Below are 14,885 nucleotides of genomic sequence, written 5' to 3' on the forward strand. Positions count from 1 at the left end.
CCAGAAATCAGGATTTTAAAAAGATCCCCAGGTGATTCTAATGTGCAGCCAAGGTTGAGAACCACTGGTTTAGAAGATGCACGCCTGAGAAGGTAGAAAGGTACTACTGGCCTGCTCCTGGGAGGGAGAGCACACCCTGTGTTCCTCTAAGCCAGCGGTTCTCAACCTGTGGGTCACGACCCCTTTGGCGGTCCAGTGACCCTTTCACAGGGGTCGCCTAAGACCATCCTGCATATCAGATATTTACATTACGATTAATAACAGTAGCAACATTACAGTTATGAAGTAGCAACGAAAATAATTTTATGGTTGGGTCACAATATGAGGAACTGTATTTAAAGGGCCAGAAGGTTGAGAACCACTGCTCTAAGCTTTAACTCCTATGCCTGTATATCCACTGTCAGCTTAACAAGGTGACTCCCCATCTATCTTATCTATATATATAAAAAGCCGGCATTCGTAAGGACCAGAACCACCGGTCATATGATGCCCACTGTGGCCAGCAAACTGGCCTGATAAGGGGGCGGGGCCAGGGGTGCCCCTCCCCCTGGCCGGCCCGGACCGTTATTGGATTCTCCCACCCCAATCGATGGCAGGGCGGCCGGCCCCCCGCACCCAATTCTCTTTGGCTAATCTAATTTAGTACCTTGGCTAAATGTCAATCATGTACTGATGATTGTCAAATCTGTGTCTTCAGCCCAGCTTTCTCTCCTGTACTCTAGGTCCTTATAAGGGCAGATCTATCTAGATTTCCCCAAGTACTGCCCAATCAAATCTAAAACTAAAGGCATAATTTTTCATTTTATCTACCTTTCTTGTTCTCTCAGTGATTGGCTGTAGTACCTTCCTAATTGACTATGCTAAAAGCCTGGGAGTCTTCTAAATATTTAATAAATTATTAAATATTTAATATTTAATAAAATATTAAATCAATATTTTATTGATTTAAAAAAATACACTAATATATTCTTATGGTAAAAGATACCAGTACTACATAAATATATACATACAGTCCTGCCTACTTCTCCCACTTTACTTCCCAGAGGTAACTACTGTTACTATAATGATACGTATCTTTCCAAACCTTTGTTATGGATTTAGATATATATGGATATGTATTCCCACTTTACTTACACTCACATACACAAATACAAACATATATACCTTTTTTTTTTACATGAATAAGATTTTAATACCCATACTTCATACACTTGCTTTTTTCACTTAATATATTTTGAAGATTTTTGTTGGTACATACAGATCTACTTCATTTTTTAAAAAATGTCTATAGAATTCCATGGTGTGCTTATTCCCTAATTTTTTTTAAAGCATTGGTAGCTTTCCAGGTTTTTAGCTTTACAAACAATATATTTTATTCAAGATCCATAAACATCTTTTAGCACATGAGTATTTGTATAAAATAAATTGGACTTAGTCCGGCCAGTGTGGCTCAGTGTTTGAATGTCAACCCATGAACTAGTAGATCACAGTTCAATTCCTGGTCAGGGCACATGCCTGTCTTGAGGGCACAATTCCCAGGGGGGTGTGCAGGAGGCAGCCAATTGATGATTCTCTCTCATCATTGATGTTTCTATCTCTCTCTCCCTCTCACTGAAATCAATAAAACCATATTTTTAAAATTTACAATAAAAAAATAAATTGGACTTATTGGGTCAAAGGATATTCAAATATCAAGTGTGATACATATGCCAATATGTTCTCTAAAGAGCTTTTGGTTAACAAGCATTCCATTGTGTTTTCCTCAGACCTTCCATCTGTTTAGTCACTGTGATCTATCTTATTTTCTTAACACCTCTCAAGTGCATTTCTTTCTCTGCTACTTAACCCAGGCCCCTATCATTTCTTGCTAGAATTACTGCAGCAGAATCTAAACCCATCTCCTTGGCATTTGTCTTGCCTGCCTGAAAAAACAAGTTCATGCATGTTTATCTGTTTATCTTTCTCTTCTTGAAATCTTGCACTCTTGAAATCTTTCCATGGCTGTTAGGGTAAGAACGAGCTAAGCTCCTTATGGCATATTTGACCCCTTGTTTACCTTCCTAGCCTAGCCTCAACTTTCATGACCAGAATACTGTAATCTAAAAATAAAAAGTCCAGTGTTAGCCATTCTATTTGTTTTCAATACAAAATAATCACCATTGTAGGTGGTAGTTAGAGAAGAAATAACTTTTGGGCATTCCTTGTAAATGCCACAAGGAACTACTTGCAGTTCTCCTAATATGGTACATTCTCTCTTACCTTGGGAACTTCCCATGGGTAAAGCCCTATGCTTAAAAAAGCCCCCTAATCTTTGTCTGTCTAAATCCTATTGCTTCAAATTGCAACTCGTCACTTTCCAGGATACCCACCCTTATCTTCCTGGCTAGATTGGGTATCCTTCCTCCCTATTCCGTTTACGTATTCTATTGTAGCAGTCATAACCTTTTATTGTAATTATCTATTCACTAATGATCTATGTCATTGACTATAACCTCTTAGAGATCAGAGATTTTATCTTTATATTTTCCTCGTAGGCATCTAACTTAGTATCTGGCAACTTGACACAATGCCATTCACCAGTGTGTGGTTGCAGGAATGATAGCAGTTTTCACTGACTAACAGAAACTACTTCTGACGCCAGTAAAGAAGCATAGTCCACTTGTGCAAAGGAAACTAGGTCCCTGTGCATGCAGGACATGTACTAGAATTTACCCGTCGAGGCCTTCACTTGGCTCCAGCTGCCTTTGTTCTGGTGCATCTCTCCTTCTGTGGAATAATCCCTATTTATTGATATGTGCTGCCTCTCTTCTCCTGTCTGTTAGGATAAAGCAGCCTTTAAGACAATATTTGGCATTGGCAGGTTGTGTAATTTTGAGTGAAATAGAGTTTTAGCCCATTTTGCATTATATTTCAAGTTTGGCAACCACAAATTTTATCCGATTTCCAGAGTACATCTGGAAGTTTTTGGTGTTTTTTTCTTCTCTAATAACCATGTATATTGGTGATACTCTTGTGTTGAAAGTAAAGTAGAAATGTTAAAACTGAACTGTTTTAGATTTCAGTCTCTCAAGTATTCTTCCTTTATACAGTAAAAGCATTACATGTTTGTCCGTAACACAGGCACCAGAAATGAACCCCAAACTAGTAGTGTACAGAGGTACCACTCAGGTTCATAATAATCTTGACCCTAATGTGAGGATCTATACATGTGTAGGGGTAGGGGCTTGAAATTTCTTTCTTTTAATTTTGCTGTAAACCATAAACTGCTCTAAAAACATAAAGTCTTTTTTTAAAAAAAATATATATTTTATTGATTTTTTTAGAGAGGAAGGGAGAGGGATAGAGAGCTAGAAACATTGATGAGAGAGAAACATCGATCAGCTGCCTCCTGCACACCTTCTGGGGATGTGCCTGCAACCAAGGTACATGCCCTTGACCGGAATCGAACCTGGGACCCTTCAGTCCGCAGGCCGACGCTCTATCCACTGAGCCAAACCGGTTAGGGCAAACATAAAGTCTTAAAAATAACAACAACAAAAAAGATTGTTTAAAAAAATGAATAGAGCTTTCAATGAATTGAGAAGAAAGATATTGAATAGATCGACTACCTGGACTGTTCTAACATTGCTTCTCGTGGATGTATTTTCTTGCTGGACTTTATACTCTGGAGTATGCATTTAAATTTCTTATACAAATTTAATCAATATGTACTTTTAATTTTTTAAAAAGTAGATGAGTTAACATGGAGTTTTTTAATGCATTTAATAATTCAGCATTAACTGAGCACCCAGTAGGCATTGGCATTTGGAGGGGGGACAATTCTTGATTGTTTGAGACTGTCTTGAGCATTGTATACATTTAATATAACTGGCACTACCTGTTAAATGCCAGTATTGCCCTCCCCATCCCATTAATTTAACCAGAAATACCTCTTATACTAGTATTTACAAAGGGCTGGGGGGAGGGGAATTGGAGGTGGCAGCAATACTCTGTTTTAAAACTGGTTTTCCTCGTTTAGAAGAAGGAATTGGCTACTAAATGTACAAAATGGGGTTTTTAAAATCTTATTCAGGAGACTGATATGCAGAATCCTTGACATAGGATGAAAATAGTTTATTGGATTATTGAATTTGCAGTATATACAAAGATTTCTGATTTATAGCAAAGGGTATTCTTCAGAAACCAGGGAGTTCTCACTGAAATATTAATAGTGAAAGAGCAAGAATGGAAAATAGTAGCCCTAGGTGTAAGAGGTGAAGAACAAGGAAGGATTCCAAAGGGATAATATTCTAGGGCAAGACTAAGGCCATTGATCTCTCTCCATGTAAAGTAAATATTGTGTACATGATTTATTCGAAATACAAAATTGAGAAGGAAAAGATCTCTTGAAGTAAATATTGATAGAACTTCCAAGATTTTTTCAATTGTGACTTGAGTGATAAGTCTTAAAGTAAAAAGCCTTGGTGTTTACATTTTTCCTCTTGAAATAGTTCCATAGGAAATGTTACATGTTACTACCTAAAAGAATGCCTTCAACCTCTCCTGCCCCCCCAAATCCAACAACTTTAAACTAACCCCAAGATAATTTTCTATGTTATTTATTACCCTGTTCATGTGATTTCACAAACTAGCTAAGCCAAAAGATAGTGTTTTCTTTCTACCTCTGAAATGGTGAATATGTTGATAGGCTTATTCTTTTAGTCAATCCAGTTCTTTGCCAGTTTTCAGTAATAAAAAAAAATCTGTTTCACAGATGAGTTATTGCTTTATCTTTTCACAAAGCTCATTTGTCCTCCTGATACCTTCAAGAATATATTCTATTTTTCAGATATTCCTCCCCAGCTCCTTTGCCTCCTGGGATATACTGAATTTCTTCAGCACATTTGGTTCTCTGGCAAAAAAAATTGGGGGTTTTATAGTTAATTACCATGGAGAAATCTTGCTCTTCAGATGTCCTTCACTTGTCTTTGTGAGATGCTAGAATCTTATTGATGCTCATTTAAAGGGTTATTAACTTTGGAATACCCAAATAAGAAGCAGCAAATGGCTCTTGTATGCTAAATTAGTATTGAAACTTTATGTTGAGCATATATGACTACCAGGGAGCCATTTACTCAGAATCTCTTCCTGTAATGATTGCTGTGTAAAAGTAATTAACTCTTCATAGCCTTGGTATTATTTTAAGAGTATTGTTATATAATTTTAGATTCTTGTCATGTAGATTTTTCCATCCTGAAAAAAGAAAAGAAAAAATGAGACTTTTTGTCATCAGTTACCAGCTGCATGATCTTTTTTTAATATATATATATATATTTCAGAGAGGAAGGGGGAGGGAAAGAGAGATAGAAACATCAATGATGAGAGAGAATCATTGATTGGCTGCCTCCTGAACTACCCCCAATGTGGGTTGAGCCCATAATCTGGGCATGTGCCGGGCATGTGTCCAACTGGAATCGAACCCGTGACCCTTCAGTCCGCAGGCCGATGCTCTATCTACTGAGCCAAACCAGCTAGAGCACCAGCTGCATGATCTTAATGCACTGAGTCTCATTCTTCCCACTAGAGTGAGCTTTAGGATCACTTCCAAATGTGACCTCTGAAAAGATGGTGACACTAGTAGCTCACGTATCAATAGTACATGTTTTGCGGTCCATCATCTATAGTTTCTTACCTGTTACTTGTCTAATTCCTAAAAAAAACAAAAAAAACAAAAAAAAAAAACTAGAGATTTCGGTCTATCGCCATGACATAGTTTTTTCTGGGAAATCAACAGCTTATAGAGAATGTTCTGCAGGGCCTAAAATATACTCACCTCTAGCATCGAGTAGATCATTTCTAAAATTCATATATTCATTCATTTGTACAACAAATATTGACTGAATACCTCCTGTGGACCAGATATTGTTATAGGCACTGGAGATACTTTATGAATAAGAGATTCCTCATCTGTAATCTATACATATAAAAGCCTAAGCGACCATCAGACTGTTTGACCGTCCGACCGGTAGCTATGACGTGCACTGACCACCAGGGGGCAGACGCTCAATGCAGAAGCTGCCGAACTGTGGTGACTTGGCAGCTGCAGTTCTTGAGTGACGCACCCAGAACCAGAGAGGAGGGAGCCTGATTCTGGGGTGCGTCACCTGAGAACCGCCCTCTTGCAATCTGGGACCCCTCGGGGGATGTCGGAGAGCCGGTTTCAGTCCGATCACCGCAGTCCAGGCTGAGGGACTCTGGGCCTCTAGTCTATATATATAAAAGCCTAAGCGACCATTCAACCGGTACTTATGATGTGCACTCACCACCAAGGGGCAGACACTCAATGCAGGAGCTGCCGAGCTGCGGTGACTTGGCAACTGCGGTTCTCTGGTGACACACCCGGAAGAACTAGAGAGGAGGGAGCCTGATTCCGGGGTGCGTCACCAAAGAACCACCCTCTTGCAATCCGGGACCCCTCAGGGGCTATCGGAGAGCCAGTTTCGGCCTGATCCCTGCAGGCCAGGCCAAGGGACCCCACCTGTGCAGAAATCCATTTACCGGGCCTCTAGTGTAGGTATAATTGTTGTGCATACTTCATAGGGTTGATATGAAAGTTAAATTAGTTATATATATAAAGCAAAGGAACAGAGGCACAAAATAAGTGCTTAATAAATGGTAGCTTTTATTGTTGTTATTACTTTAATAGAGGATACAGATAAACAAGTAAAATAGATAAATAATTTTATACTGTGAGCAGTGCTTTGAAGATAGTAAACAGAGTGCTTGACACTGAATGATTGGGTGGGGAGTGGTTGCTGCTTTAGTGAGTATTGCGAGGGGATGCCTCACCAATGCACGCATGACCTGTGAACTGAGACTTAGAGATTGAGCACTCACTTGAAGAACTGGGAACAACACTTTATAAAGGCTCAGAATTGGGGAAAAGTATATTGTGTTCAAAAAACAGAAGAGCCATGTGAGTGAAGCATAATGAATGAGGGAGTAAGAGATACAGGGGGAGGTTGAAGCTGTAGGCAAAGCCAGATCAGGTCAGATAGGCCATAAAGTGTTTTTTTGCTCTGTTGTTTGTAGTAAGAAATTAAGACTATCATGCAGTTTTTAAGCAATTTTAAGGAATGTTATAATAGAATACAATTATTGATATAAGACTTTGTCTTCTATAGTAAACAGTTTTTTTCTGCAGAAAATTTTTGAAGATCTCAAGTGCCCAGAAATCTGGTTTTCTTTCATATTCATAAGTTGTCCTTTTTATGTGTGTCTAAGAATTCCTGGCTTAAGCAGCAAAATGTACAATGCTGATTATTTGTTAAATTTCCAGTACCACCTCGTCTTTCCCACAAAATTTGCCATGTAAGTTTCTTTTAAAAAAAATATTTTTTATTGATTTCAGAGAGGAAGTAAGAGGGAGAAATAGAAACACCAATGATGAGAGAGAATCATTGATTGGCTGCCTCCTGCACACCCCCTACTGGGGACTGAGCCGAAACCCAGGCATATGCCCTTGACTGGAATCAAACCCAGGAACCTTAAGTCCACAGGCCAACGCTCTATCCACTGAGCCAAGCCAAGCCAGCCAGGGCCATGTAAGTTTTTATGAAAGCACTAGAGGCCCAGTGAATGAAAATCCATGCACTAGAGGGGGGGTTCCCTCAGCCCGGCCTGCCCCCTCTCACAGTCCGGGAGCCCTCAGGGGCGGGAGGCGACCCGGCAATCAGGGGAAGGCGACGCCCCCATCACACCTCTGCTGCTGCCACTGCTGGCAGCACAAGCCTCGGCCGGCCCTGGTTACCTGAGGCTCGGGCGGCCCTGGGCGGCTGGGGGCTAAGGGGACTGGGGGACTCCAGAGGCAGGCGAGCAACGGGGCTGAGGGGACTGGGCACCACCATCTTGTGGCTGTGAGCGCCGCCATCTTTGAGGGCATGGCAGTCAATTAGCATATTCCCTTCTTATTGGCTGTGGGTGCCACCATTTTTGAGAGCGGGGCAGTCAGCATATTCCCTCATTGGCTGTGGGTGCCGCCATCTTTGAGGGCAGGGCAGTCAATTAGCATATTCCCTCCTTATTAGCTGTGGGCGCCACCATCTTTGCGATGGCATGGGGGTCAATTAGCATATTCCCTCTTTATTAGATATAGGATTAGAGAAGTATAGATGGGCATGAAAGTACGTAATATTCTCTTTTTTTTGTCAGGGGCCTACCACATCATTGTCAGCCTGATAGAAACCATGTTGAGCCTAGTACAGTGGTTGGCAAACTGCGGCTCGCGAGCCACATGTGGCTCTTTGGCCCCTTGAGTGTGGCTCTTCCACAGAATACCACGTGTGGGCGCACATGTACAGTGCGATTGAAACTTCGTGGCCCATGCGCAGAAGTCGGTATTTTGTGGAAGAGCCACACTCAAGGGGCCAAAGAGCCGCATGTGGCTCACGAGCCGCAGTTTGCCGACCACTGGCCTAGTAGAAATCAAATAGCCGTCCTGAATTTGGATAATGAGTGTAAAATATGTTGTATAGATAGAATGTTGTTTTTGGGTTTTTTTTCATGGAAGAACATGTTCTGGGACCTTTTTTTTAATATATATTTTTGTTGATTTCAGAGAGGAAGGGAGAGGGAGAGAGAGATAGAAACATCAATGGTGAGAGAGAATCATTGATTGCCTGCCTCCTGCACACCCCCTACTGGGGATTGAGCCTGAAACCCGGGCATGTGCCTTTGGCTGGAATCTAACCCTGGGCCCTTCAGTCCGCAGACTGACACTCTATCCACTGAGCCAAACTGGCTAGGGCATGTTCTGGGATTTATGACAGTGGCATATGTTCCTTTTCTTAGTCTATGGATAGACTTAATGCCAGAAAAAACAAACATTCTGAGTAGGGTGAGGTCAATGAAATTTTCAGGCCCAATGAATTTGGAAGTTATTTGGTAACCTGACTTAAATTCAGATGAGTTTGTAATCCAAGATAATGGTGCCATGGGCAATTTATATCATCATTAATTTCAAGTCCTAGTGAGCCTCAAAAGTAGGGATCACTGATGCATAAGGTTTTGTTGGCACAATGTATTTGGACACTGACTTGATTTGAAGATCTCAAATAATTTAAATGCATGAGGTCAAAGGAAAATTATTAACTTAATAGCCAGGGCAGCAATTTGTGAATATATTTTAAGCTTTTTTGGTTTTAAAATCTCAAAGACAGAATCTTTGTCCTAATTTATAAGTTTGCTGAGAGGACATGTTGACTTCTGAAATGACTTAATGATGTTACTTCTTCTTTTTTTTTTTTTTTTTAAGGTTTTTCATTGATTTTTAGAGAGAGAGGAAGGAAAAGGGAGAGACAGAAACATCATGTGAGAGCGAGGCATCGATTAGCTGCCTCCTGTACGCCCCCTACCTGGAATCGAACTGGCAACCTTTCGGTGCATAGGATGATACCCAATCAATTGAGCCACACCAGCCTGGACAGATTCCTTCTTTTCATTCCTTGATTTTCTAAAGTTTGCTTATGCTTAAACATTTTAGGTCATTTATAGCAAGTACACTGACCTGGTTCCCAAGGAGGTCATGAATGCAGATGACCCAGACCTGCAAAGACCTGATGAAGAAGCTATTAAAGAGGTAACTGGGAATTGCTATATAGAATTAATAAAGATGTAAAAACTCATCGAAAATAACTTCCAAACCATTCAATGCCATGTTTCATATTTCAGATAACAGAAAAGACAAGGGTGGCCTTAGAAAAATCTGTATCACAGAAGGTTGGTGCGGCCATGCCAGCTCGAGCGGCTGATAAACTGGCTCCCGCTCAGTATATCCGGTAGGAATCATGCCTGGAAGTCTTAGTTTCATGTCAAACTTGATTGGGGTGGGGGATCCTGGTATTCTTTCACTGTTCTACTTAGTCACAATTGTAAATGCAATTTTTAAATAATGACTTAAAGTCTATTGACTCTGTGCAGACAATTGAAAGCAGAAAAAAAAAAAACATTTTTAAGATATTAGTTCTGCTATTTTCAAAATATTTTTTTGTTTCTAGAAATTAACAGTTACTTACAGTATATGGTCCAAACCATAATTGCTATTTACAATTTTTCCATTTATATACAATAGGCATTATATATTTATATAATATAAATATTAATATGTTAATGTTATATAATGTAATACTTATATAATAATAGTATGATAATATATTGCATAATGGTGATAATTAATAATAATAGACATCCTTATAATACTTCTAAATTTTGAGGTGTTTCACTCAACGAAATTTTTGTGTGGAGGGATAATTCACAAATAGATATTAAGAGAAAATTAAGAGCTGGTAGGGCTGCTACCATTATTCTTTCTCCGTTTTACAACCTGTAATCAGTGAAAAGCTCCTGACTATAGTTGCCTGCTGAGAATGTTATGGATCGTTTTTTCCTCAAATGCAGACTTACAAAATAGGTACTATTTTCTATATCTCTTATCTCTGAAATTGAACATTGTGCCTTCCATGGTGGAAAATGGATAGAGATGCAAACTAATATGACTTTAGTTTACATTTTGCTTGTAACTCATAATTGCTGTTAGTTCTCTTATCTCTGTTGCTATCTGTTCTGCCTAAATATTTTGCAATTTTCTGTTAATATTTTGTGAAAGGAATTGACAATACAGTTTATCTTAGGATTGTAATAGAAGAAAAATACCTATTGAAAGTTTGAACTAGTTATACCTTTAGTTCCATTTGTATTCTTCAGATACACACCATCTCAGCAAGGAGTGGCTTTCAACTCTGGAGCAAAACAGAGGGTTATTCGTATGGTGGAAATGCAGAAAGATCCAATGGAACCTCCAAGGTTCAAGTAAGTAGGTGGCTTCATGAGAATGAACCACTAGTCTTTAAAAAGATGTCCCAGGAGAAACGTCCCAAATGCCCATTAACAGGTGAATGGATAACAAATTGTGGGACATCTATACATGGAATGAGCAATTTTATTGAGCAATAAAAAGGAATAAAATTTTAATAACATGCAATAACATGGATGCATCTCAAAATAATTATGCTGAGTGAAAGAAGCCAGACAAAAAGAATTACATACTGTATGACTCCATTTATATAAAACCCTAGAAAATGCAAACTAACCTGTAATGACAGGAAATAGATCAGTGATTGCCTGTGGGGAGGAAGGCGGGTGCGGCAGAGGAGATATGAACAAGAGGGCACACAGAAACTTTTGGAGGTGATGGGTATGTTCACTATTTTTATTGTGATGATGGTTTCACAAATATATACTTGTGTCAAAACTTAATCAAATTGTACCCTTTAAATATGTATTTATAACTAATTGCATGTCAGTTGTACTTAAATAAAGCTGATTTTTAAATAGGAAAAAAGTATATTACTCCATGAAATGATAATATTGTGGAGATGAGTTGGGTAGTGATGATGACAAGTTGGCCATGTTTTAATAATTGATGAAGCTGAGTGACTGTTGTATGAGAAGATGGACATTCTTTGTATACTCTCTGTTTTTGTATGTGTTTGAAGCTTTACATAATAAACAAAGAGGGGGGAGACTTCAGACTTAACTAACTAAAAGGGAAACAAATGTATCACTCTACAGTTGTGCTTTGATTTATGCTTCAGGATTAATAAGAAAATTCCCCGAGGACCACCTTCTCCTCCTGCACCTGTCATGCATTCTCCTAGCCGAAAGGTAATCTTTGCCATTTGTAAAAGATTATTTTGGACTCATGGTTATTAATTTTATAAATAACTTCCTGTAGAATAAAGTCTAAATGCCTTTAAACTTATGTATTGTTTTCTTTCTTAATTTGTTTTTCAAGAACAAATAGGGACCCACTTAAGGCTATAATGTGTAGTTGCAGAGTGCTTATAAAAATGTATGTAAAATGTTAGTTATTAGTTTTATTATTAACTTAGCCCCTGTTTTTAATGGATGAGTAGGATCTGCTATTTGACATGAAGGATGTTATCATAGTTATAGGAAGTAAGCACCTGGAATTGTTAGGTCTCTGATTGATCATCTGAGTGGCTTTTAAAAATGTTTTATGACCCAACTAAAGGACAAGTATTCATCTGAAAGAAGTTATATCACTTTAAGTATGGAAAAATACTAACCACTATTTATAACTGTCAAAAGTAATTTATAGATTATTTTCCATTTTTTATGTTAAAGTTATTACTAGACTTCATGATGTAGGAACATAGAATATAGAGCTACCAAACAAATGGAATTTTAGTCTTTGACTAAATTCATCCATATATCTGTCTGCCTTTGAAGAACGAGTACACTTGGGTTTTTAGTAGACTATAAATTTAAAAATGTCTTTTCTACTGTTTTCTCAACTCAGATGACTGTGAAGGAACAACAAGAGTGGAAGATTCCTCCTTGTATTTCAAACTGGAAAAATGCAAAGGTAATGATGTTGTTATATAATCAGTCTTTTAGTATTACAACCTACTGGAAAACACCCAGGAAAGGAACCTCAGTCTGGATAACTTTGAGCTTCAGCCTGGATAACTTTAGGTGAAACCTCAGTATCTCACTTAGCTGAGTGTTTTCAAAAAGGAACACCCCTCCCAGCCGGCATGGCTCAGTGGTTGGCATCAACCTATGAACCAGGAGGTCATGGTTTGATTCCCAGTCAGAGCACATGCTGGGTTGCAGGCTGGATCCCCAGTGTGGGGTGTGCAAGAGGCAGCTGATCAATGATTCACTCTAATCATTGATGTTTCTATCTGTCTCTCCCTCTCCTTTCCTCTCTGAAATCAATAAAAATACATTTTCTAAAATTTTAAAAGAATAAAAAATCTTTATTAAAAAATAAAAGGAACACCCACATGTGATTTTTCTTTTTTCCCCCAATGTAATAGAAATGTTAGTATGCCAGGCACATGAATACCATAGATTCTTTTAGTGAGTCATTATCAGAAGTATATAGAAAAGGAATAGATAGAATAAAGTAACATATCAAAAGATCAATGAAAGATAGTATTTTTTAAAAAACTTAAAATTTTTAAAAAGAAATCAATTTAAATGATTATTTGGCAAAATGCAGTAAATGCTTAGATATATTGGGGGAGGTTGGGGATTAATGGGGGGGATGAGGACACATTTGTAATACCTTAACTAATAAAAAAAAAAAGAAAACTGAAAAAAAATAATAATAATTTTTAAACTATTTGTTTCTGTTCATAACATTGCATGTGTAAGCTATTTAAATCCTATATATCTACTAACTGCCAAAGCTTCCAGAAGTCATGAAGAATCTATAAAATGATGTGGAATAAACTTCCTAATCATTATTTCCTTTTTTCTCCCAAATCATATTTCATGTTTCTATATTGGATAGGTGAAAGCCACTTTAACTTATGGATTACATATAAATTATTCCCTAAAGGAAGTTATGGGCTCATTCTCTATTAAAACAAAGTTCCAAGAATCTACCAAGGCATTAAAACAGTACAGCAAATTATACTACCTATAGATACTATTATTTTAGGGATTGTTCTACCTTCGTGTGGCTGTTATATTTACTTAGGAACAAGTATTTAGCTATTTGATAGTGATTTCCTCTTAATACAAGTCACAGTTATTTACCTGAGAATCTATTTTCCCAGAACATGAGCTTTGAAATTATACTGTCTGAGTTTAAATCCTAGCTCATCCACTTATTTTACTATATGTCCTTAGGGACATTACACAACCAACCTTTCTATTTTAGTATCTTTATCTATAAAATGAAAACAGTAATGCTATCAGCTTTATAGAATTACTCTGAAGGTTAAATGAGACCATAACATGTAAAGTGCTTAAACAATCCTCCACACAAAGCACTCAGTGTTAGCTGCTGCTGTTGCATAATTAGGAAGGAAGATGTAAGGAAAAGAAATTCAACTAAGTGGTTGTCAGAATGGACATATTTAAATCTAATTTTAAAGAATCTATTGTCTCTCCTTTGTGACTGTTTTCTCTGTCTGTTTCACACTAGGGTTATACAATTCCATTAGACAAACGTCTGGCTGCTGATGGAAGAGGATTGCAGACAGTTCACATCAATGAAAATTTTGCCAAACTGGCTGAAGCCCTCTACATTGCTGATCGGAAGGTTGGTCTATTATAATTTAATTATATAATGCTCTTGAAAAATGAACTCATTTTTTTGGTTGATTTCTCTTTGTTAAATGGCATTTAAATATATAAAATAAATATCAAAAATATAAGTCTTTGTTTTACTATGGTTGCAAATATCAGAAAATTTCTATATGTAACATGGCACCAGAGTTAAGTTAGGGTTTTTCAAAATGCTGACACGCCGAGCTCAAAAGGTTCGCCATCATTGACCTAGAGAGATTCACCTGTGGTATGAGAGCCAGAGATGGCAGGTGCTAGTTGCAGCTCTGTATCTGGTCTCAGCCTTTACAGACTCATACACAAATCTCACTACTGGAGTTGCCTTAAATTTCATAATAATGGTTTACTAGGCTGATCTCATTTTGTGAAGATTGCCAGCTGCTGTTATTAGGTTTCATACTTTTTCTCTATTTTAGATGTACATGTTTCCCAAAAAGTCAGTAGCAGGAAAGGGCAAGTAAACATTTTGATGAGTTGAATGGTATAGAATATGGCATTCATAGTATTGGCTGTCTTAATATTATGGTATTAATATGTGACTTTGAAATTCACATACATCATGGCACATGTTTAGAACATAGAAAAGTATATCTTTTGTATTACAATGAACACCTTTATAAAAATTATCTCTTATAGGTTAAAGCAGCCGTGGGCAAACTACGGCCCGCGGGCCGGATCCGGCCCATTTGAAATGAATAAAACTTAAAAAAAAAAAGACCGTACCCTTTTATGATATGATGTTT

At 37.9% G+C, this 14,885-nt stretch overlaps 1 protein-coding gene across 1 annotated transcript in view; it reads left to right on the forward strand.

The window, feature by feature from the left end:
* SNW1 (SNW domain containing 1) overlaps nt 1-14,885 on the forward strand; it is a 39,091-nt gene that overhangs the window by 13,684 nt on the left and 10,522 nt on the right. Inside the window, exons 4-9 of the mRNA XM_005860151.2 lie at nt 9,521-9,616; nt 9,709-9,815; nt 10,741-10,845; nt 11,631-11,700; nt 12,359-12,424; nt 14,000-14,116. Coding sequence (XP_005860213.1) covers nt 9,521-9,616; nt 9,709-9,815; nt 10,741-10,845; nt 11,631-11,700; nt 12,359-12,424; nt 14,000-14,116 — 561 coding nt within the window. The remainder of the gene's footprint in view (nt 1-9,520; nt 9,617-9,708; nt 9,816-10,740; nt 10,846-11,630; nt 11,701-12,358; nt 12,425-13,999; nt 14,117-14,885) is intronic.

Source organism: Myotis brandtii, unplaced genomic scaffold (assembly GCF_000412655.1).
Source record: "Myotis brandtii unplaced genomic scaffold, ASM41265v1 scaffold132, whole genome shotgun sequence".
NCBI lineage: Eukaryota > Metazoa > Chordata > Mammalia > Chiroptera > Vespertilionidae > Myotis > Myotis brandtii.